Source organism: Cydia fagiglandana, chromosome 2 (assembly GCF_963556715.1).
Source record: "Cydia fagiglandana chromosome 2, ilCydFagi1.1, whole genome shotgun sequence".
Lineage (NCBI taxonomy): Eukaryota > Metazoa > Arthropoda > Insecta > Lepidoptera > Tortricidae > Cydia > Cydia fagiglandana.
The window spans coordinates 14,623,709-14,645,705 of NC_085933.1; the positions used below are offsets into that span (position 1 = coordinate 14,623,709).

Below are 21,997 nucleotides of genomic sequence, written 5' to 3' on the forward strand. Positions count from 1 at the left end.
ACTCACTTTTTAGTATCTGAGACATAAAAACAAGTGTGTTTTAAAAATAAAACTAGTGCCTGCGCTAAATCAGAGGATTGAGTTGACGAGCCGACACCACCAACAGGCTCCGTTTAGTAAGCCGTGGTAAAAACTGGAACAAAAGGGATTCAAGTATCATGACCTTTAGTGTCGTACTATAATCACGTGACCAGTGTTGTCAGCATAGCAAAAACCATAAAATAGCACTGGCGCGCCCTCAAATCCCACGACTCTTCTCTTTCCGCACAGACTCTACAATAATCATATTCCGTAAGTATTCATATTAAAGAAAAACCCAACTAGAGTTTGTGCGGAAAGAGAAGAGACGTAGAGTACATTGGACCCCATACATTTCACGAGTTCTCTTTCCGCACAGACTCAAGTGTTTATTTTATGCCAAATTAAAGATAGTTGTCCAATTTAGGTTTCAATAACACGAAATACAATTAATTAATGCAGCACGTGGCAAGCGGGGCGATGAGCGAATGACAGGTATGAATCTATTTGTTTTTGATGTACGGTACGCCGCTCATGTCCCGCCGCCAAGCATTAACGTCCGTTATACTTTCGTTTCAAAATTAACGGAACCGGAACAGAAACGGATTTGTTAGGATCAGGGATGTTACGGAGCTCCGGTTCCGTTTCCGATAAGTCGGAACTTCTGTTTGAACCAAAAAAGGAACGGATGTGTAATACACATAATTATGTGTTTCTGTTTCGGTTCCGTTACTTTTGAAACGGAAGTATATCGGATGTCAGTGATTAGCGCGGCGGCGGGACATGAGCGGCGTACATCAAAAACAAACAAGTTTTTACCAGTCATTCGGTCATAGCCCCGCCGACAACGCGCTGTTTGTAATTCGTGTCATCGAAATTAAAACTACCTATTCGTATGTGTTGTGTTGTGTAATGTGTACGTAGCTACTGACAGTACTGACTACTAACTGTGTGTGGTGAATGTTAGTAAAAAACGAACAATGAAATCAAAATCAAGTTCAATTTGCAATTTTGTTTTTAATAAACCTAGGTACCATTAACATCTCGTCCACTTATTTATCAATCAAGTTCAGATTCTGGTTCCGGTTTCATTTTTGGTTCCGATTCCGTTTCCGATTTCGGTTCCTATATAACCACATCCGCTACATCCCTGGTTTACATTCTCGTGCGAGCCACGAGACGCGAGTGTAAATGCTCGTGGCTCGTCTCGTGGGTCAGCTCGCGTAGGAACGACTTTTTGGGCACGAGTCAAAGGAGCTCGCGATGGGCTCGCGCGGGACGCGCGCTTGCGTTTACACTCTCGTTCGGCTTGTCATTCGGTTACGAACCTTATACCGTGCCGTTAGTGTTTAAATCGAATAGCTCGACGAGATTACGAGACACGAGACGAGCCATCAACCGAGCCACGAGGCAAGAGTGCTCGACGTGCTTACGCGCTCGAGACGAGCCACGAGACGAGCCGCGAGCCGAGCTACGAGCCGCGAATGTAAACCGCTTATGTAATACCAAACGGAAGTTCCGACTTAACGGAAACAGAACCGGAGCTCCGTAACGTCCCTGATTATAATAACGTAACGGATTTAAGTAACGTTAAGGTTAACGAAAGTGAATCATGGTACGAATCGTTAATTTATTATTTTGCTGGTAACATAAGTCTAACTAACTGTCAGTCTGTCAAGTAAGTCATTTTTGACGAGTTCTCAGAAATTTGTTTGAGTGAGTGGATCGAGTTAAAGGGATTTCCGAGCTTTGATACTTATACTATGCTACTTAAACTGTAAATTATGCCTAAAAACGCCAGGAACAAGGCCGCTAAAGCCGGCTCCATTTACAGAATAGCTTTACAAAACTTCGTGTAAGTGTAATTTATGTTAACATTTACGCGCCATTTCCGTGTTTATAAGCAATGTTCCGTTGTGAGCGCTTTGTCTGACTAAAATATCATATTTTCAGGACGTATAAAGAAGTCGAATTGTTCCCGGGCCCGTCTCTAAATTTGATAATTGGTCCAAATGGAACTGGAAAATCGACGTTTGTTTGTGCCATTATTCTGGGACTTTGCGGGAAAACCAGCGTCATTGGAAGGGCAAAGAAGGTAAAATCTAACCCCTCGATAACATCAAATGATTTTATAAAACGTTCTAACTAGTCATTGTAAGAAGGATTGCTACATACTATGTGATGCTATCAACCAAAGTATGGGAGTTTTATTTTACGCTAATTATTAAGGTTACTTAAAATGTACCAAGGCGTGTCTGCTGCCTCGCTGCCTGCTGTGTTCGTCTGTTTAACAAATTCCATTTATTCAATCAATATGTAGTAAATATGTCAGACATACAATATACACAACCATTTTTTTACATGGGCCACAGTAATGTTAGCTAGAATGCAAATATTGCTTGGGCAGCCACTCATGGAGACTCAGTAGGCGGCTTGGGCCTTGTGGGCTGCAGCAAAACAGGTCAAGAATGACCCCAAATATCTAATACTTAAGTATTACTTCTTTAATGCTTTGACTGTAATAACATTAATTGTAGTATTTAACCCCGACCAACCACTTGGCCAATGTGTTTCGTAAATATGGCTGCATCACTTTCTTTACAATATTAAAAAAAAATATTTTAAAAAGTTGACAGATGTGTGTAGGCAGCAGGAAGCTGCCTTCACTTAGTTAGAGTAAATAAAATTAACTTCAAGGTTATACACTTATGCCCACTTGCACCATCCCACTAACCCGGGGGTGAAGCGGTTTAACCGTACCGGACCCGGTGTCAAATTGTACTGGTAACCATGGTAACGCAAGGATTAACCGGTTAACCCCGGGTCAGTGGAATAGTGCAAGTGGGCCTTAGTTTAATTGTTTCGTTAAACTGTGACTCATAATTATGTCAAAAAGTTATCTGCTTTGATAGCAATAGTTGCAAACATTAGCAAAAAGACATTTTTATGATACTGTATTTATTAACCCTCTTATTCATAAATGTTTACTAAAGTTGACAAGCCAATAATAATTGTTTGTCCCTTTCTGACGTATGGGTATGATGGAAAAGGACAAACAATTATTATCGGCTTCTCAACTTTAGTATACATTTATGAATAAGGGGGTAAGTCAGTAGTGGTTATGGTTTATGGTTTAAGACATTTATTCTCATAAGAATATACATTATTCACTTAAAATGAGAATATAAATTTAACTTAATGCTATACAATAACTTGGTGTAGGTATTATTATGTTTTTGCATCTCAAGGAAACACAAGTAAATTCGTATAGTTATTTATGTGATATAGGATTAAGGTTGCTATTCGTAGCGCACCCGCGCCCGTGCAATGCAAAACTGTGGTTTAGTTATCAAAGTGCAATATTAAATGCTTATATTTTGGAGTGTCTTATCTATTGCACTTAAAAACTTTAATATGTAATGTAATCCTTCTATGACTCTACCTATTTAAAGATAAACAAATAGAAAATAGGTATGGTAATATACATCACATACATCTATGTTTCTGTTGCTTCACATTCGGATTGTGCAAATTTGAGTGTGTGTTTAGCTTTCGTTCACAGTTAAAGGCTTCCTGTGTGTCATAGACATAACCTTTGTACTCTTTCTGTTTTTTATAGCATATTTTTTAACCCTACAACTCCCTGCTATTCAAAAGACCCCTTTACTTTTTTTCAGTGTTCCCAAAATGTTCTTCTTGAAGTCCCATGATTGTAATCTTCCTCAGAATTCTTTAACAATCCCTATATTTTCCAGCGCGTTTGTTTGTGGAATTCATTACCTTCAGACTTGAGGCGTGCAAAATCACTTCCTATTTTTAACCCTTAACCACTGACGTGCGAATGTAGTACATCGCCATAGTCGTTATGACGTCGCGTTAGCGTTCACATTCCCACAAAAACATGTCAGTGGTCTAGAGTTGCAAGTCTTCTAATAGAATATTATTTATCCTTATCACTTCCGTAATATATTTTTTTATTATGCCCTGTTCTTGTTTCCCTTATTGCTGTTGGTCGCATTGGTGTAATTTATATATGTTTGTAAATGTGTTGATATTTGGCGTGGCACCCACTTCGAACGTTTCAGTTGCTTCTATCTATCTATCTATCTAGCCACTTTGTTCTGAGTTAGAGTATATCTCTAAGCTCAGTGTGCCGCTTGGCAAAGGCCTCCTCTAGCTCTTTCCATTGAGGTCTGTCGTGGGTCACTCTCAGTTGCTTAGGGCATATAAAACAGGATAATAGGTCCTGTATATTATTTTATCCTGTTTGAAGTTGTTATTACTTTTTTTTAAAGATTTGTTTTATATTAATTTTTCAGATTTCAGAATATGTCCGTAGTGGATGCGAGGAGGCCACCATAGAGATAGAGCTGTACCGTGAGGCCAATGAACCGAATGTCATAATCACTCGCATCTTCAACCTCCAAGATGCAAGCATATGGAAGATCAACAACAAGTCTGTTAGGGAAAAGCAGGTTCAAGAGCTCATTTCTACTATGAATATTCAGGTATTTTATTTCATATTTATATATCACATTTTGATGGATCATTAAATTAAACTGTTTTAGCACTATATATCCAAAGTTGATAAGCTGGCAGGGTCGCCATGTGAGGTTGGAAGTAGGGACAGTAATGAAACCAAGGACTATCGGTTAAATAATGTCCATCCCTTTAATAAAAAGCTAGATTATAATTATGTAATATACTTAGGAGTTTAGGTTACACGTGTTTAGGTGCGGAGGCTTACACGTGGAAGATGTGCAGTAGCTTGACCTAAATTACATTCCTTATATGTCACAAATATGGGGGAGGGCCATCTTACATGACTACTTATATGGTACCGCTAAGCTATATGATCCTTTTGTTATGACAAGCGTGATTCACTCCGCGATTTCGTCGCTTTGCAACAGGTAGCTAACTAGCCACAAGTACATCCGTTCCACACCAATTTTGGTGGCTAGCCATAAGCCGCGCGTGGCGCTGTCGCCACCTAGCGGTCATATCTGTCCCGATCGTAACAGACGCGTTTTGTTAGAGAGTGAGTCTTCTGTACCTAGTACTATTATTTATTCTGTGGTTATGATCTAATTAAATGTTATTCAAATCTTATAAATACCTAATATTCTATACATACTATCTATTGTATACTTCAATTATCTTTAGGTGGACAACCTCTGCCAACTGCTCCCACAAGACCGGGTGCAAGACTTCTCTAAGATGAACGCCCAGGAGCTCCTGCGGAGTACACTAGCGGCGGTGGGCGGGCACACGAGCGTTGAACAGCTGGACGCACTGATCAAGACCAGGGCTGAGCAGCGGGGGCTGTCGACGAGACTGCTGAACAACGCGCAGCTGCTCGAGGAAAAAATACGACAGAACGAGAGGTAAACACATGTTGAAATTACATACTGCACATAAACTAAAGGCCAGCACGCAAACCGGCGGAGCGCAGCGCAGATCACGGAGGAGGATTTACGCCGCGCAGCGCTGGCGGCCGTTAAACTTTTATTTTATTGACAATTCCATTGAAATTTTCTGGATGCGAACAATTACCCCACATGCGTACTTTTACCCAATAGCTTGCGGAATTTTACCCGCACGGTGGGGGAGTGAGTGCCAACCCTTTGCATTTCAGTAAAATTTCACCACTGATAATGGGGTCTGATCATGAGTTTATGACGAGCCATTTATATGGCTGTGACATGTGTATGTTTTGTATTCCACCATAGCGTAGAAACTACTTAAAGAGCCTATTAAAATAGGTGTTATCGACTCGTTTTACAGGTGGCCACATTTTAAATCTGTAATTATAGTTATAGAAATTCTTCACTTGACATAAATATTTATGACACCATTATTTCTAGATTGAAAATAATAATCGACGCCATGCAACAACGTAAAGAGATAGAGCAGGAAATATTGATGTGCGAACGGAAAAAGTACTGGATAGAGTACCAAGAATTGCGTGAGAAGGTGAATGAGTACAAAGGCGACAGAGAAAAGGCCCTTAAGCTGGTGGAAATCCATTCAAAGAAGTTGGAGCCTTTGGAAAAGGCTTTCAATAAAGTTAAAAGTGGAATTGGCAAACTGGAACAACAGAAGTTGAATGCAGTAAGTATTTAAAATTATAAAATTATGATATTATATTATTTGTACAGGGCTAGTGTGCAGCCCTACAATGTTTGTACTTTTATTTTGTGATTGACAGATAGTTTCTATATTTTCACTAAATAACTACCATATGAAAATTATCGTGGACGAATCAAACAAGAATCAAAATCGCGTTCCTCCAATATACGGGAATTTCGGGTTCGAGTTCCGCAGCGCCATCTGTTGAACGAAAGTTGATTTATTTTGAAGTGGGGTCTTAATTCTATCTAATATTTTGTTTAACGCTTAGGGTGGTATTCCATGTGTCCAATGTCATTGCATCTCACTGTCTCAATAAGCAAAATTTGACAGAAAATACACATTGGACATACAAAGAAATTGAACCGGTGGAATACCACCCTTAGACAGCTTCAGCTTAGACTTAGATATTGTTTGTACATGAACTTCCGTTCATGAATATTCTTAGGAACGCTGCAAAGTCGCATATTTGGGTTATGAGTTGGTTGTAGAAATGATTTGTTTTCAGGCCCGAGAGGTCCGTGTTCTAAAAGACAAGTTGAAGGAAACAATAGAGTCAGTGAAAGCGCAAGAGTTCACTTTGAGAGATAAACACTCTACTCTGATGGAGAAAGTGGAGCGTCACAAAAATAAAGAGAGAGAGCTGGCCGAGGCCAGAGCTTTACTGGATAAGTTGATTACGGACAAGAGGAAGTTCGACGAGGAAGTTAACGGTATGTAATGTACAGTCACTACAGTCAGCAGCAGAAATTGCTAATCGGGCCAGGTGTTAAAAATGATCTTGACGAGACTTTTTTGTTAAGAGAATAAGAGCGTGTCAAGGTAATTTTGAACGCCTCGCCCGCTTAGCAACTTCTTCTGACTATACCATCGCCCACACTGTTAACTGTACGGTGGACCTTATGCCTTTTGTAATAAGGTCCACCGATGTACAGTTACGAGTATTGCTGTTTGTACTAGTCTGGCAGACCAATTATTTAATTATTTAAACTTTATTGCACAAAACATAAAAATAATGTACAAATGGCAGACATAATGCTTAATCCAATTTATTTAATTAACCAGTCTTGGGGACTTAATTATCCAGTAGAAAAAGCTCTATATTCAAAATTTCTACAGAAGTTGGCCCTTCGCGCCAATTTTAATTATTGAATAATAATTAAATAGTGCTTCTAATATTATCTATTTAAGTGTAGGTAGTGATAATTATTGTACAATCAGCGTAGATGACGTAAAATTTTATTTTTTATTTTTGTCTCTTATTTTGTTATTCATATCATACCAAGTGTAATTTTGACAACAAATTTTATTTAGATTTTTTTCTATTTTCAGTATGTTCCCTTTATTTAAAACATTGTAATTTCGTTAAGTTTAGTACAACTGCCAATCTACCATCACCTGACCATCACTATTTGGGAGTATTTTTTTGCAAAGCTTAGGTACAGAATTCAGCAAATCACATTGTCCCTTTCTGACGCATGAGTTGCAAAACGCGTTCTTTTTTTCACTCATTCGACTGTCTCAAGTGCGTCAGACAGTCCACAATTTAGTGAAATATTACTAACCTTGGGGTGGTATTCTCCCTATCCAATTTTGTTGTCCAATGTGTATTTTGTCTCACATTTTGCTAAATGAGAGAGTGAGACGCAATGACATTTACACCCTTACAGAGGATGCCGTCAAAATGGAGTTAGCGCAACTACACAAGAAGATTGCGAAGGAGAACGCGAGCATAGATGGGATCAAGAAACAGAATATGGAAATACAGTTTCAGCTCGAAAGTAACGTCACGCCCGTGATACGACTACATCAGAACAAGTAACATACTTACTGCAATCATTTCTTAAGGCATATGTGACGTTATCTATGAAAAGGGACCTTATTGTCGATGGCGCTTACGCCATTATTAACGATGCTCCGATATTAATACACTCGCGAAACTGAGCGGCGTAAGCGCCATCGACAATAAGGTCCCTTTTCATAGATGATGCCCCATAAATCTAGGTAAAGGCTGTTGCACACTAGATGCGATTAACATTGATAAATAAACGGCTATATTTTTTTATTACAATTTATTTCTGATTGTCAAATCACAAAATAGTTACACAAACAAATACATTTCAACACATCTAAATCGAACCTTATAAAATAACTTACAATTAAATAAAAACTAAATTAAAACTAACACAAATAGTCCCCCAGATCCGATCCCTGCGGAAGGGTGCCCATAATGCTGGCCACATTCCCCCGCTGGATGGCAACTCCAATTCTTTGGCCAAGGAATGAGCCCGCCCTAGGATCCCTGGTGGTGTCAAGGAGCATCTTCTTTACAATTACAATTTAATTTATTTTATTTAAGGTTTCTACATCTGCTTTGGATATAATAATATACCTACATACTTTCAAATAGATTTACTCTTGATGTAAAGCTAACAAACAAATTTCTAAAGGGGGAGGGGGTCAGTTATCTCAGCAGCTAACTGTAAGTACAAATGCGCTGTAGGTAACGGCTTAAAATATTTGATTTCAGAATCCGCAGCCTAGAGAACGTGGACGAAAAACGCCTCGAAGTGCTGAAACAAGCCAGCGAGCACACATACAAAGCGGTGCAGTGGCTGCGCGAAAACCGGGCCATGTTCCAGAAGAAAGTTTATGAACCTATGATACTTGAGGTATGTTGAAGAAAAATATTAATAGATTGATTGTAGTTTTTTGATACATGTGTTTTCTAGTTTAAGATAAAATAAATTGTATGCCCGAAAAGGGTAAAACTGTTGATACTCATCAAAAAATGTACTTAGTTATAGTTCTTGTACCTACACAGTTTACACAATAAATATTTCTGATTTCTTAGTTTCTAACAAAGTTTATTTCTAGATAAACTTCACGGACCCGAAATTCGCTCGATACCTCGAAGCCAAGGTGGCATCCCGCGACCTGTTCGCGTTCACGTTCGAATGCAGCCAGGACATGAACCAGTTCACGAACATCGTGAGGATGGAGCATGGCCTGCGGACCGTGAACGCCGTCAGCAGCGAGGGGTATCCTGCGCTCTCACACTATAGGGCGCAGCAGAAGGACATAGGACAGCTGAGGTGAGAACTGAGAACGTTTTATTGGCAAATATTTCACTATGTAGGTATGTATGTATGTCAGATTGAATGTCTCGTCGATACCGTTTTAATGGCTAATCTAGATTCCGTTGTCTGGCCGTTTATATTCGATTCGGTTGTAACGGGGCTGCCAACTTCACATTTAGTATTAATTACAACCATTTTTAGGCATTTTGAGCTATTTTTAACATCTGATTCCATCGTAACTATAACTAAGACATTACAGTTACACAGTCCAGATGTTTTGATCGATATTATTGTCTTTTTTGATACCGTAAAATGTGCTTTGCTCCCATTGGGTAATTGTGCTCCAACAGTTGTACATTACATATTATGTACATAACAACTATACCATAATTTCATTATTTTTTATCGGCATAGGTATATCATTATATCAACATACCACAATTTAACCTTTTCGACGCCGTGTGAAACACAAAAGCTGTCACTCGGACGCCCCGTCACCGAAGAGTCAAAACTGAAATTGAACTTTATTACATATGCACGTAACATATTGGTATGTGACCGATTAATCGTTCTTTGGCGTTAAACCTGCGGTGCGGATATATTGGTCATTGGCGTCCAAAAGGTTAATAATAATAAAAAAAAATTGATGCACAGAGCAAAATAGGTTTACGGTAAGTGGCTACTCTGAAAGGCACCCCATTAGTCCAAGTTCATATTTTACTTTTTTTTTTTAGTTTATTTATTCACTTTATATTTTTATACAATTTTTACATGCATGCCACTATTGAAAACCTCTAGGGTTTATGTAATAGTTGGCGAGATCGCGCGGTCCACTCCGCGTTTGCTTAATACTATTATTACATCTATTACATGCTTAGTTGTGGTTCGGTAAACACAACTTAATCTATAAATATCAAAATCTCTGCTTCTATTTTATACATTAATCTAGACTTAGGTAGTATTTTTTTAGGATTGGCATACATTTGCCGTGATTTTCAACAATGTTAATGAGATCGTACTGTAAATTCTTAGGTAAGGTGTTTAATACATATGGGAGTAGAAATTCAGTTACTCTTTTACCGTATACATTGTTACTTTTTGGTGTTGTATATGAAGGTAGATAGTCAGAGGTACGTAAATTACTGGAGCGAGTTTTTTTATCTAATGAGGGTATGATTTTACACTCCTCTGTTACTAAGGACAAACAAAACCTATCAAAGACGTTAATAACTTTGCAATGTTTAAATAGGCCTTTTTTATCATTTTTATATTTTTCTTTAATTTTATTCGGTACAATTGTTTTCAGAAGTGCTGTTTGTAGGTTATAGATTTGTTCCAAGTAGGTTTTGTATGTCCGCCCGTAGCTTGTGATACCATAACATATAATTGAGTCGGCAAGTGATAGGTAAAGCATACGTAGTGTATTGTATGGGAGTTTGTATTTGAGCAATGTTAAGTTAGCCATGACGGATCTAAGTTTTGAACATATGTGATCTATGTGCGGTCCCCAATTGAAGTTGTTATCTATAATTAGGCCTAAATAGGTGTGGTGGTTGACAAGTTCGAGCGTATCGCATTTACAGTTATTGTTAGGGTTATGTAAGCAGTAATGTGTGTGCGCTACGATGTTAGGGACCCGTATTTCTTTAGTGTATGGCGATCGTATGTGGATAATTTTAGTTTTTTTGCGTTTATTGTGAGACCTACGTCATGAGCCCATTTGCATAGCAAGTCGAAGTTATGTTGCATGATTTTTCGGCATCCAGTTGATATAGGTAAATGTCACGGCTTACCTAAACAGTATGAAATAATAGTTGGCTTCGAGTAGGCGTAACCTTAGTGAAATAAAAGATATGGAATGCTACATATGGCTTTAGTTATGACAAGATTTATTTTTGTATTTTTTAGCTATCTCGGTTTCCACACGTACCTTTTGGATACGATAACGGCGCCCGATCCCATCTTGCGGTACCTGTGTGGCAATTACAATATACAAAACATACCCATAGGAAACGACCACACCTTCAATAATTGCTCCAAAGTGCCTTCCAGCATTAAATCTTTCTTTACTGGTGAGTTCCTTTATTTATTTTTATTTACTTAATTTGCTTAATTCAGCACAATTCATACTCGGTACTATTGGGCCTAGGCCTGCGCGTCTTTGGAGCTAAAATTGTGACAACATTGTGATATTTCCTAGCGAACAGGCGTAACTATGTTCATGACTCTGTATGGATTGAAACATTGCTCTTTCTATACAAATGTATGACTTAAGATTTCAGATTGCGCTTGTCAATTTGATTTCAATCGTCATCCGTCACTTGTTTTTTAGAAAATCATCGCATCAACATCAGCGTGTCGCGCTACAGCGGGGCGAAGTCGAGTTCCACGGTGGAGATAGGGCCCGCGAGACTTCTAGCCAACACTGTCGATAAGGACGAGCTTGACAACCACAAAACTCAGTGAGTATACAATAGGTATAGCTGGGTGCCGAGCCGAGACCCGTCGAGCACAGCGGTACAAAATATGTATACGGCTCCGTGAGAATGCAGCTGTTAACGCGCCATCCAAGGCCCAAAGTCCTACCTATAACCTACATACCGATTGGAACAGAGTTGCTTTTGCTTTGTTTCGTTCAGTTTTTGAACAACGCAAAATCAACTCTATTTCCTCATTTCTATCATTCTTCATTTCTATAGCTGGGCCTTAGGAGGTTAAGACTTTCAGTGTCAATTATTTCTGATATATGGGTTTGTATGTACCTAATCTTTTTAGTTCCAGAGATATGTTTACACTACAAATACCTTACTCGTTTGTATTAAGGCGAAAAATGTAAACATATATTTGACGTCGACTGTACCTGACGGCAACATGAGTGGACAATATTTCATATTTGTACATATATTAACACTTTTTTTTTTTGGAAACAATTTCTTATAGTGGGTACTTCCCTGGATGGAATCTAAAACTAGCTTGGGTTTTGCGTTGTCTTTATGTTTTTTTTCCCTTTTCAGGCTTTCAGAACTTGAGAATAAAGCTAAAAACATGAAAGCTAAAATGCAAGATCTTCAAAATAAAGTAGCAAATTTAGAAGTCAAGCTGAACAACCTGAACATGGAGAGAAAAAAGATCACCGAAAACACTGAGAAGGTATGGTAACATTGAAACGATTTGCATTAATAAGTCTAATATTTTTATGAAATTGATCGAAATATAGTGCAATTTTTCTGGAGTAACAACTGATTAGTAGGTACCTACTAAAATAATTTCACTAGCTAACTCACGGTAAAACTTCTAATGTTTTAGCTTAGAGCGCTCGGCATACAGATACGTCTTCAAGAGAGAAAGGTCCAAGATATTGAAAACGAAAAAACTTTCAATCTACAGGAAGAAAAAGAGAAGTATGTTATATATGATTATTTACTTTGCCATAATTTAATAGTCAGTTAAATTAAATTAGCCATATTATGAAATAATATAAAAAGTATAAGTTCAAGTCCTTTCCTATTTGGCCCCTATCGTACCTATTATTTCCCCGTAGATTCAGTTGTGGTAACAGATTGCTTTATATTATAAACTTTATTCTTGCACACTGACTAAAAATTGGTAATGTCACAAGCTCAGGGCTATAACCGCGAAAATCGAAGTTCGCAAATTGCGGGCATTTTTCTCTGTCACTCTAATTACGCCTTCTTTGGAGTAAAAGAGAAAAATCCCCGCAATTTGCGAATTTCGGTTATGGCGGTAGCCCCTCAGTTAAGTTATGTAGACTTGCCACGACTTCCTAAGAAGTGTCAAACTGACATATTCCATTTTTAACCGACTTCCAAATCCCAAAGGAGGAGGTTATCAATTCGGTTGTATGTTTTTTATTATATTTTTTTTTATTTTTTTTATTTGTTACTCCATATCTCTGTCATTACTGGACCGATTTTGAAAATTCCTTTTTTGATTGAATGTATATACATACAGATTGGTCCCGTTTTTGTCAAAATCCAGTTCTGATGATGGGATCCATGAGGAATCGACGGAACTCCTCAAATCTTAAAGGCATACATATAGTGATTTTTGTGTTTTTATCAACAAATCAAGCATATACATTCAAAAACGTGACATTTGATGAAGTGGAACTGCTGATGATGATCAGAACGGAACTCTTCAACGACGCATAGTTCACCTTTGGCGATTTGTCCTCTTCGTTATGTTTGTTAAGCAAGTTAAGTTTTTAAGCCTCATTTTTGTCAAGCTTGAGTTCTGATGATGGGATCCATGAGAAATCTAGGGAACTCCTCAAATTTTAAAGGCATGCGTATGGAGATTTTTGTATTTTCATCAGAAAATCAAGCATTTTCATTAAAAACTGTCGCATTTGATGAAGTGGAACTGCTGATGATGATCAGAACGGAACTCTTCAACGACGCATAGTTCACGTTTGGCGATTTGTCCTCTTCGTTATGTTTGTTAAGCAAGTTTGGTTTTTAAGCCACATTTCTGTCAAGCTCGAGTTCTGATGATGGGATCCATAAGGAATCGAGGGAACTCCTCAAATCTTAAAGGCATACGTATAGAATTTTCTGTATTTTCATCATAAAATCAAGCATTTACATTAAAAACTGTCGCATTTGATGAAGTGGAACTGCTGATGATGATCAGAACAGAACTCTTCAACGACGCATAGTACACGTTTGGTGATTTCGAATTTCGATTTTGACTTGGACTGGGTCCCGGACTCGTACCCGGATCCGGTTCGGACCCGGACCTGGACTCGGACCAGGACTCGGACCCGGACTCGGACCCGGACTCGGACCGGGACTCGGACCTGGACTCGGACTCAGAGACCCGGGCCTTGACCCGGAAAACCACTATGATACCTAAACTAAATAAACCGCTATGATTACCCACCATAAAATGTAGGTATAAAGTATGATGATGCCAAACCGCAAGCGCCGTTAAGTGGGTTAGGTTAGGTTTGAACTGTGATCCTCACAGAACCGAACAAAAGTGGGTTAGGTTTGGTTAGAACTGCGAGCCTTACAGAAACGAAATGCTACTAGAAAAGTGGGTTTGATTAGGTTCGAACTGCGATCCTCACAGAACCGAACTGCTATCAGAGAAGTGGGTTAGGTTAGGCTAGAACTACGACCCTTACGGAAACGAAATGCTACTAGAAAGTACTGGTTTTACCTCCTTTTCTACATAGTGCACCATCTACCATAATCTTTCACCTTGCCCTATAGAAGTCGGTTTTTTTTTCTTAAAAATTATTCTATACATATCGCTCGCATATGCGAGTACGAGCGAGATGCATAGAAAGGAAGTTACGCACACGCTAGCGTTTATTTCAATGGTATTTTATTTCGTTTCGTTTATTTCAACTGGTGGTACAGGTGCAGAAACGCATTCAGATATGAGTCATTGCATTGACTCCTCTCGTTTTTCGATCCATTCGACATCGGTCCATACATTAAAAGTAAAATTCACTCTTAATTTATAAAATTTAAGGTCGTTTTTTGGCTGGCTAATATCGACCCCTGGAAGCTGAAGGGCTAATGAAATATTATTTACAGATGTAGACGGGAACAGAGGAACGTCGTGAAGAAGCAGTGCAAGTTGCACCAGGAACTAGTAGGCATTATGAAAAAGCTGCAGGATAAATTGCTCAATGGAGAAATGTGGAAGGTATTGCAATTACAAAAGTAAAATTTGTAAGATTCACTGAGTTAACAATACGGACGGCGACGCATGGACAGACACATGAACTTATTGAATGTGAAATTCTAAAAAACGATGAAGAATCATGGAATACTTTCTCCAATCATATTGATATGGAAGGAAACAGCTGCAATACTAATATCTTGTCATCTTTTTGATTTAACCGGTTTTTTTTAAAGAAGTAATGTAGTTTATTTTTATTTTTAGGTAAAATTAGACATCAGTAGAAAGGCGACAGAAAGACAGGAATCACAATTAAGGGAACTTGAAATAGCATTGCGAGAGGCAAAGGTATGTATCTATTATATTTTTTTGCTTTTGTTATTTTTAAACATTTCACAAGTGATTTTGTATTGAACATTAAACATTATTTCTAAACCATAAACATGATGCTATTGTATATTTATAAGTACTAGCTAGTGCCCCGGCTTCGCACAGGTTACACAAAACCTTAGCAAATTATACTCCTAAACCTTTTTCAAGAATCACTATTGATAGGTGAAAATCTGTTCAGTAGTTTTTGAGTTTATCGCGAACATACATACACAAAAACTGACAGACGCGGTGGAGGACTTTGTTTTATAAGGTGTAGTGATAACATAAGTATTACTGACAAAATTAATATCCTCAGCATACATTAGAAGACATGGAAGCACGCTACAAGAATACGAATACGAAAGCTCACGCTAAACTGAAAGAGGCAAAGAAAGCGTGCGGCAGCGAGCTCTTGCCGCAGCATCCAAGCTTCCCCTTCAAGGAGCAGTTCAGTGAGTTACCGGCTGAGCTGGATAGACTGCAGGAGCACTGCTACGAGCTACAAACAAGGATGGATTGTATGGACAAGGGAGATGAACAGGTAACAGCAATTTACTACGTGAGTCAGGGTTTCTAGGAGCAGTTTGAAGAATTGCCGGCCGAGCTGGATAGACTGAAGGAGCACTGCTACGAGCTACAAACAAGGATGGATTGTACTCGTATGGACAAGGGAGATGAACAGGTAACAGCAATCTACTAGAGTCAGGGTTTCTAGGAGCAATCCGGAGCAGTGCTACAAAATGCAGATTAGCAATGCATTGTATGGTCAAGGGAGATGAACACTTGAACAGGTGACAGCAATTTACTACGTGAGTCAAGGTTTCTCGAAGCGGTTTGATGAGTTGCCGGCCGAGCTGGATAGACTACAGGAGCACTGCTGCGAGCTACAAACTAGGATGGATTGTACCAACAAGGGAGGATATGTTACCGTAAAAACCTGTTTTTAGTGAAAACGCGCTTTCCCTTGTTAAAAGTAGTGCCAAATGTCAATTCTATACTCTACCCTTCTATAAGCTACACTAGACTAAATACGAGTATAATGCTTATAGTATAGTATAGTCCTCTTAAAACCCCGCGTATCAGACATTACATCTTTGTTACAGGTGATCAAAGAATATGAGATAAGGGAAAAAGAAATAGCGAAATTAAAGACCGACGTCAGCAGCAACAGTGACGTCCACAAGGAGCTTGAAAGCAAAATGAATGCTATCAGGTAATTCATGATCAATTATGTATTAGATGCAGAACACCCAGAACAAACTTATCTTAGGGTGGTATTCCACCTGTTCAATGTCATTGTATTTCACTCTCTCATTAAGCAAAATGTGGGACGCAATACACATGGCACAAAGATATTGGACAGATGGAATACCGCCCTTATATTTATGCATGATCTATATAGCTTTAATCCGACAACATCCTCAGTCCATGTTGCTCTTTTGAGAAGAATCCTGTGCCCAGCAGTGGGACGTTCAAAAGCCAGTGATGATAGTGAGACATTTGGACACACATACACAAAAAGTACTAACAAAAGTTATTATTTTTACAGAGCGAAATGGCTGCCTCCATTGGAAAACTTACTGCAGGATATAGACAAAAGCTTCGGAGAAATGTTCGCCAAGCTGGGTTGCGCCGGGGAAATCAAACTCGACAAAGCTGGAAGTGATGTAAGTGCTAAAACTTTATTTCAGGTCACACATACTACCTAAATTAGAACCCTGAGCACTCGCGAATCTCGTGATGACGATTTTTTAACCTGGCATCTAAAGCCCTGAGGTCAAAGGCTCGCAGTATAACAACATTTTGTTGTTTTACATATTATAATCTACATGTTGGCTTACATAACTGATTACCAGACCTTTTAAAATAAAAGCCTATTGAACAATAATAAAATGTTGTTCAGGTGTCGCCATGGTAAACCAATAAATAAATTTATTCCCAGTTCACTAGTTTCATAATTTTGAGCGAGAAAAGTATCCAAATAGCTTTTTTCGAATATTATATTAATAAGAGATCAGCTTCATGAAACTAAGTTTCTAGTACCAATTATATTTAACAGGAGGACTACGACAAGTACGGCATTTCTATCCTGGTCCGTTTCCGGACGTCTGAACAACTGCAGCAGTTGACAAGGCACGCGCAGTCGGGCGGCGAGCGCGCGCTGTCCACCGCCATGTACCTCATGTCGCTGCAGCGGCTCACCACCGTGCCGTTCCGGTAAGACTACACTTCGTCTAAGCTAACTTTGCATCATTTAGAACTGAACAAAGTGAGGGAGTGCCCCGTTCCGGTATGACTATGTATACGGCATCTCTGTCCCGGTATGTTCTTGTATGAACAACTGCAGTCGGGCGGATACGCGCGCTGTCCGTCCAACGCCATGTACCTCATGTCGCTGCTGCAGCTCATTACCGTGCCGTTTCGATGAGACTAGACTCCGTCTACGCTAATTTTGCATCGATTTGAATAGAACAAAGGGAGAGTCGTCATATTTTCATAGAAATTTGACATTAATTAACGACATTTTCGCACTTTGCCATTGCAAATGCCGTGCAGAGTTACCTTGGTCCTACTCTACAACTACGGCATCTCTGTCTCGGTCCGTTACCGGTTCTCTGACCATCTCCAGCAGCTGACGAGACAGCAGGCGTGACGATTCCAGTGTGCGCCACTAGTACCTGTATTTTATTATGTTTGTGCACTTCCGAAATTCTTCAACAATGCGCGGCCGAACTAATGTCACATTTCGCGCGTGACGACGGTGTTACTGTGATTGTAGGATGTTTACCGCATTTCTGACTGGCTACATACATATACACATATAATCACGCCTATTTCCCGGAGGGTTAGGCAGAGACCACGGATTTCTACTTGCTACGATCCAGACATACCCCTTTCGCTTCCTTCACTTTCATACTGGCTGACTAATCTGAAATAAAAAAAACACTTAGGTAGAATTTACATACTCGTCGTGTTACAGATGCGTGGATGAAATAAACCAGGGAATGGACCCGATAAACGAGCGCAAGATGTTCCACCTGCTCGTCAAAGTAACAACAGAGTGCGACAACGCCCAGTATTTCCTGTTGACGCCTAAAGTGAGTACTACCCTAACAAGAGCACTGCGATTAACACATGTACCTATATGTCGACTCGGGTCTTCCCAGATATATCGACACGCATTCAGCAAAAGCTTTATGTCCGCGCAATAAGATCGAAAAAGCCGTCGACGCAGGCAGGCGCCGACCGATGCGAGCCGAGCCAAACGACGACTTTTTCGCTCTTATTGCGCAGACATAAAGCTTTTTACTATCGGATTTTGCCGATTCCACGTGGACATGTGCGGGAACCCTTAACCCTTCTTATTTATAAGCACTGATCAGTGCAAACGAATTTAAACCTATTGTATAAAACAATGGGTATAAATTCAAGCGCACTGATCAGTCCTTAGACATGCGAAGCGTTAACCGCCTAGGGAAGTAGTAAACAAAAACGAGTTGATACATAAACTAAATAAGTCATGTATTTATGCTTCGACAATGTCACTGTAATATAATTTCTGTTTCTTTTCAGCTTCTGACTAATTTGGAATACAATCCAAAGATAATGGTCCACACTATAATGAATGGCAAGCAAATTATGAACTACAAGCAGTGGAATTACCAGGAGTTCTTAAATAACGCCAAATCCTACAGACCGACGAATAGCTAGTTACGAATAGTTAACACTTAAATGTGTTAAATGTAGTTTTAAACGGAGATTATTAAAGCCTTGTGTACCGAATTCAATTTGAGTACAAACCGTCTGACTTCATTTGATATAGTCATTTAATGACATCGTATGATCAAAAATTTAACATAACAGAACGAACATGTATGTGTTTTCTTTTAAATTTGTAAAAGCTATGTCTATGTTTTGACTTTTGTTCGCTAAATGCGGTCGTAAATTGTAAATTTCTCGAGTGAGCTACTTGTATTTTCTGTTGTTGTTTCGTTTGTATGTAGTACGTTATATTCCGATGATTGTTGTATTTAAAGCGCACAATTTAGATAAACTATAATTCTTTCAAAGTCAATGATGGTTTAAGATGTGTAAAGTTTAAAAAAATCATGCCTCTTAATATATGACACCTGAAAATAGAGACGCATATGTTTAATTGTCACTTGATTGTGAAAGATCAAATTTTGACAGTTATATTATACAATGTACGGAAACCGTGCGGCGCCATCTGTTAAATTCAAAGCACGAATGTCTTAAACTTTACACATATTGCACAATCAGTAGGTTCAATCACTTCATCTTTGCTACAGCTACTATGGGATAACAGAGTGTAAACACTTTACACAAACAATTTAACAGCGTACTAAACAGTCCAATATCTACTAAGTTCAGACAAATATCCTATTAAAACAGTGTCTTTAACATTTTTATGTTAATTTAACTTTACTGCGTGTACAATTTTGTAAGCTTTAAATGTAGTCTTATTTTGCTATGAACGGTGTAATTTTAGTCGTTATGGTGGTTTATACATCAGATTTCCTATTTTATTTCCATACTATTGCTACACAGTAGCTTGGAATTTTTTCACATGTACCTACGAGGAACGTCTGTATGTTCATTTCACTATTTGTCTCTCATAACTAAATAGGTGTTATATTACGTGTAGTTAAGGTGCAGTGACTTCAGCCGGTAGTTTTTGAAAAAAAAATATGATAAACACTACACTAAACACTAGTAACTTTGTCGATTCGAAACCAGTTTAAACAACTTTCGCTCTATATAACATAGGTCTCAATAAACGCTTTATTAAAAAACATGACAATTACTGATAGAAACTCAAAATAAAATTCATAACGATATCCACGACGCACAGCCGGCTCGCTCACGCTCAGAGAGAAGAACATGTATATAAAAATTGTTTTAAACGTATTACTAACGTAATTTTAGTTGAACATTTTCTCGGCAAGGAGCACCGTTCATATCGTGCGCTCGTCTTGTGATTTTTTTTGTCAGTACAACACAAAAAAATATCTTAACTAAAATTACGTAACCCCTTTAAAATAAATTTAATATGTTAGTCTGTCGGGAGTTTTATAGTTCTTGTATGTAAGTATTTTTGTACCGTTGTTAAAATGTCAAAGACATTTTATGTAGTGTAAGTTTTGGAAAATTACAAATTTACTATTGTTTTTAACTTGTTGATAGCATTGAACAGACTAGTTCTTTTTTCGGTCTTTAGTGGCTTATGTTTGGTTCTCATATCGTTTTGAACGTTGCGATTGCGACTAATTATTTGACTACATGGTACCTGTTTTTAGCAAGCGAAGACAGTAACCCCCTTATTCATAAACGTTTACTGAAGTTGACAAGCTGATAATAATCGTTTGTCCCTTTCCGACATATTGGTACGATGAAAGGATAAATTTGGAGGAGGAGAAAAGGATTATTATCGGCTTGTTAACTTTAGTAGACGTTATGAATAAGGGGGTTATAGGCTATAACTTAAGCAAGTATGGGAATGATACCTTACACAAACACGTTGTTTTAATTTTTATGAGAGCTCTCATAAGCTGTCTCATAAAAATTAAATCATCGAATTGGTAGCGGTACAAAGCTTGTTATGACCTTTTTGAATTGGCACAGTTTTTTTATTGAATATCAAATTGATATTAGTAGTATTTGATAGTAATTTGTTTTAGTTACAAAGCATTTTTGTTCATTTATATTATAAGTAATAGAGTATTTATCATTTGCTTACTATCAAGAGTTAAATGTTGCGAGCATCGACGTAAGACCCGTTTTTTCTAACTGTATTATTTAATAATATACACTCGGCGTCACGGAAATCGCACACCCACGGATTTTTGTTTCAAGCCGTTATAAACCTTATGTTGTTGAAGGTAAAGTATGAGTGTGTGGGATCATTTTAAAGAGAATTTAACCCTTCATTTAAAAACAATGCAATAGTTACTAAAGAGTAAAAAAAAAGGCACCTTTTTTAATAAGAAATAAAAATCGTATATTCATGCAAAAAAATCAACAAATTAAAACACAATAAAATCAACAAATATCGGAATACAAATGCCTAAAACTAAACTTAAAACCTAGTGTTGCCTCCTCTGGCCTTAATGACTGCCTCCATGCGAGCCTTCATGGACCTCACGAGAGTCACGACGTACTCTTGAGGAATAGCATCCCACTCTTCAATGACGGCATCTCGAAGCTGTTCCAGGGTCGCAGGTGCAGGATTACGTGACCACACCTTCCGTTTTAGCTGATCCCAAAGGTGCTCTATGGGATTCAGGTCCGGACTCCTTGCTGGCCACTGCATGACGGTGATCCCAACCTGATCAAGGTAGTCCCGAACAATCAACGCTGTGTGGAAGCGGGCGTTATCCTGCATGAATGTGAATCCAGGACCGACAAATTCGGCGTATGGAACCACATGGTCCTCCAGGATCTCTGTGATGTACCGATGAGCAGTCATGGATCCCTGGCCTCGACCACCACCAGTGCGGGAAACACAAACGAGCTCGGTTTTGCCGGCGAGGGAAATGCCACCCCAGAACATGCAGGATCCTCCTCCGTATCCGACGGTTTCTTCAAGACAGGCCTGTGAATAACGTTCCCCTTGCCTCCTGTACACTTTTCTGCGCCTATCGTTGCAGAACAGGCACACCCTGGTCTCATCGGAGAAGAGGACAGCCTTCCATTGGTCGACCGTCCAATCGTTGTGTTCGCGA

General features: G+C 38.8%; 1 protein-coding gene across 1 annotated transcript; it reads left to right on the forward strand.

Moving 5' to 3' along the window:
• The first annotated feature begins 1,726 nt into the window (after window positions 1-1,726).
• Window positions 1,727-19,042, forward strand: LOC134676064 (structural maintenance of chromosomes protein 5). Its single transcript, XM_063534351.1, has 21 exons — window positions 1,727-1,873; window positions 1,972-2,113; window positions 4,338-4,526; window positions 5,182-5,402; window positions 5,883-6,129; window positions 6,656-6,860; window positions 7,818-7,965; window positions 8,678-8,819; window positions 9,025-9,242; window positions 11,136-11,299; window positions 11,560-11,689; window positions 12,242-12,377; window positions 12,534-12,628; window positions 14,795-14,906; window positions 15,147-15,230; window positions 15,571-15,795; window positions 16,358-16,467; window positions 16,804-16,921; window positions 17,314-17,471; window positions 18,235-18,352; window positions 18,828-19,042. Exons 1-21 carry the CDS (start codon window positions 1,803-1,805, stop codon window positions 18,963-18,965), a joined length of 3,171 nt encoding a protein of 1,056 aa, XP_063390421.1. The 5' UTR covers window positions 1,727-1,802; the 3' UTR covers window positions 18,966-19,042.
• The last annotated feature ends 2,955 nt before the right edge of the window (window positions 19,043-21,997 follow it).

Excerpts from the sequence above, each read along its gene's own strand:
- LOC134676064 (XM_063534351.1), top strand. The coding sequence starts at position 1,803 with ATGCCTAAAAACGCCAGGAACAAGGCCGCTAAAGCCGGCTCCATTTAC. Across the intron at positions 14,907-15,146 it reads TCAATGGAGAAATGTGGAAG|GTAAAATTAGACATCAGTAG; the intron begins GTATTGCAATTA and ends TTTTATTTTTAG. Across the intron at positions 15,231-15,570 it reads TAGCATTGCGAGAGGCAAAG|CATACATTAGAAGACATGGA; the intron begins GTATGTATCTAT and ends TAATATCCTCAG.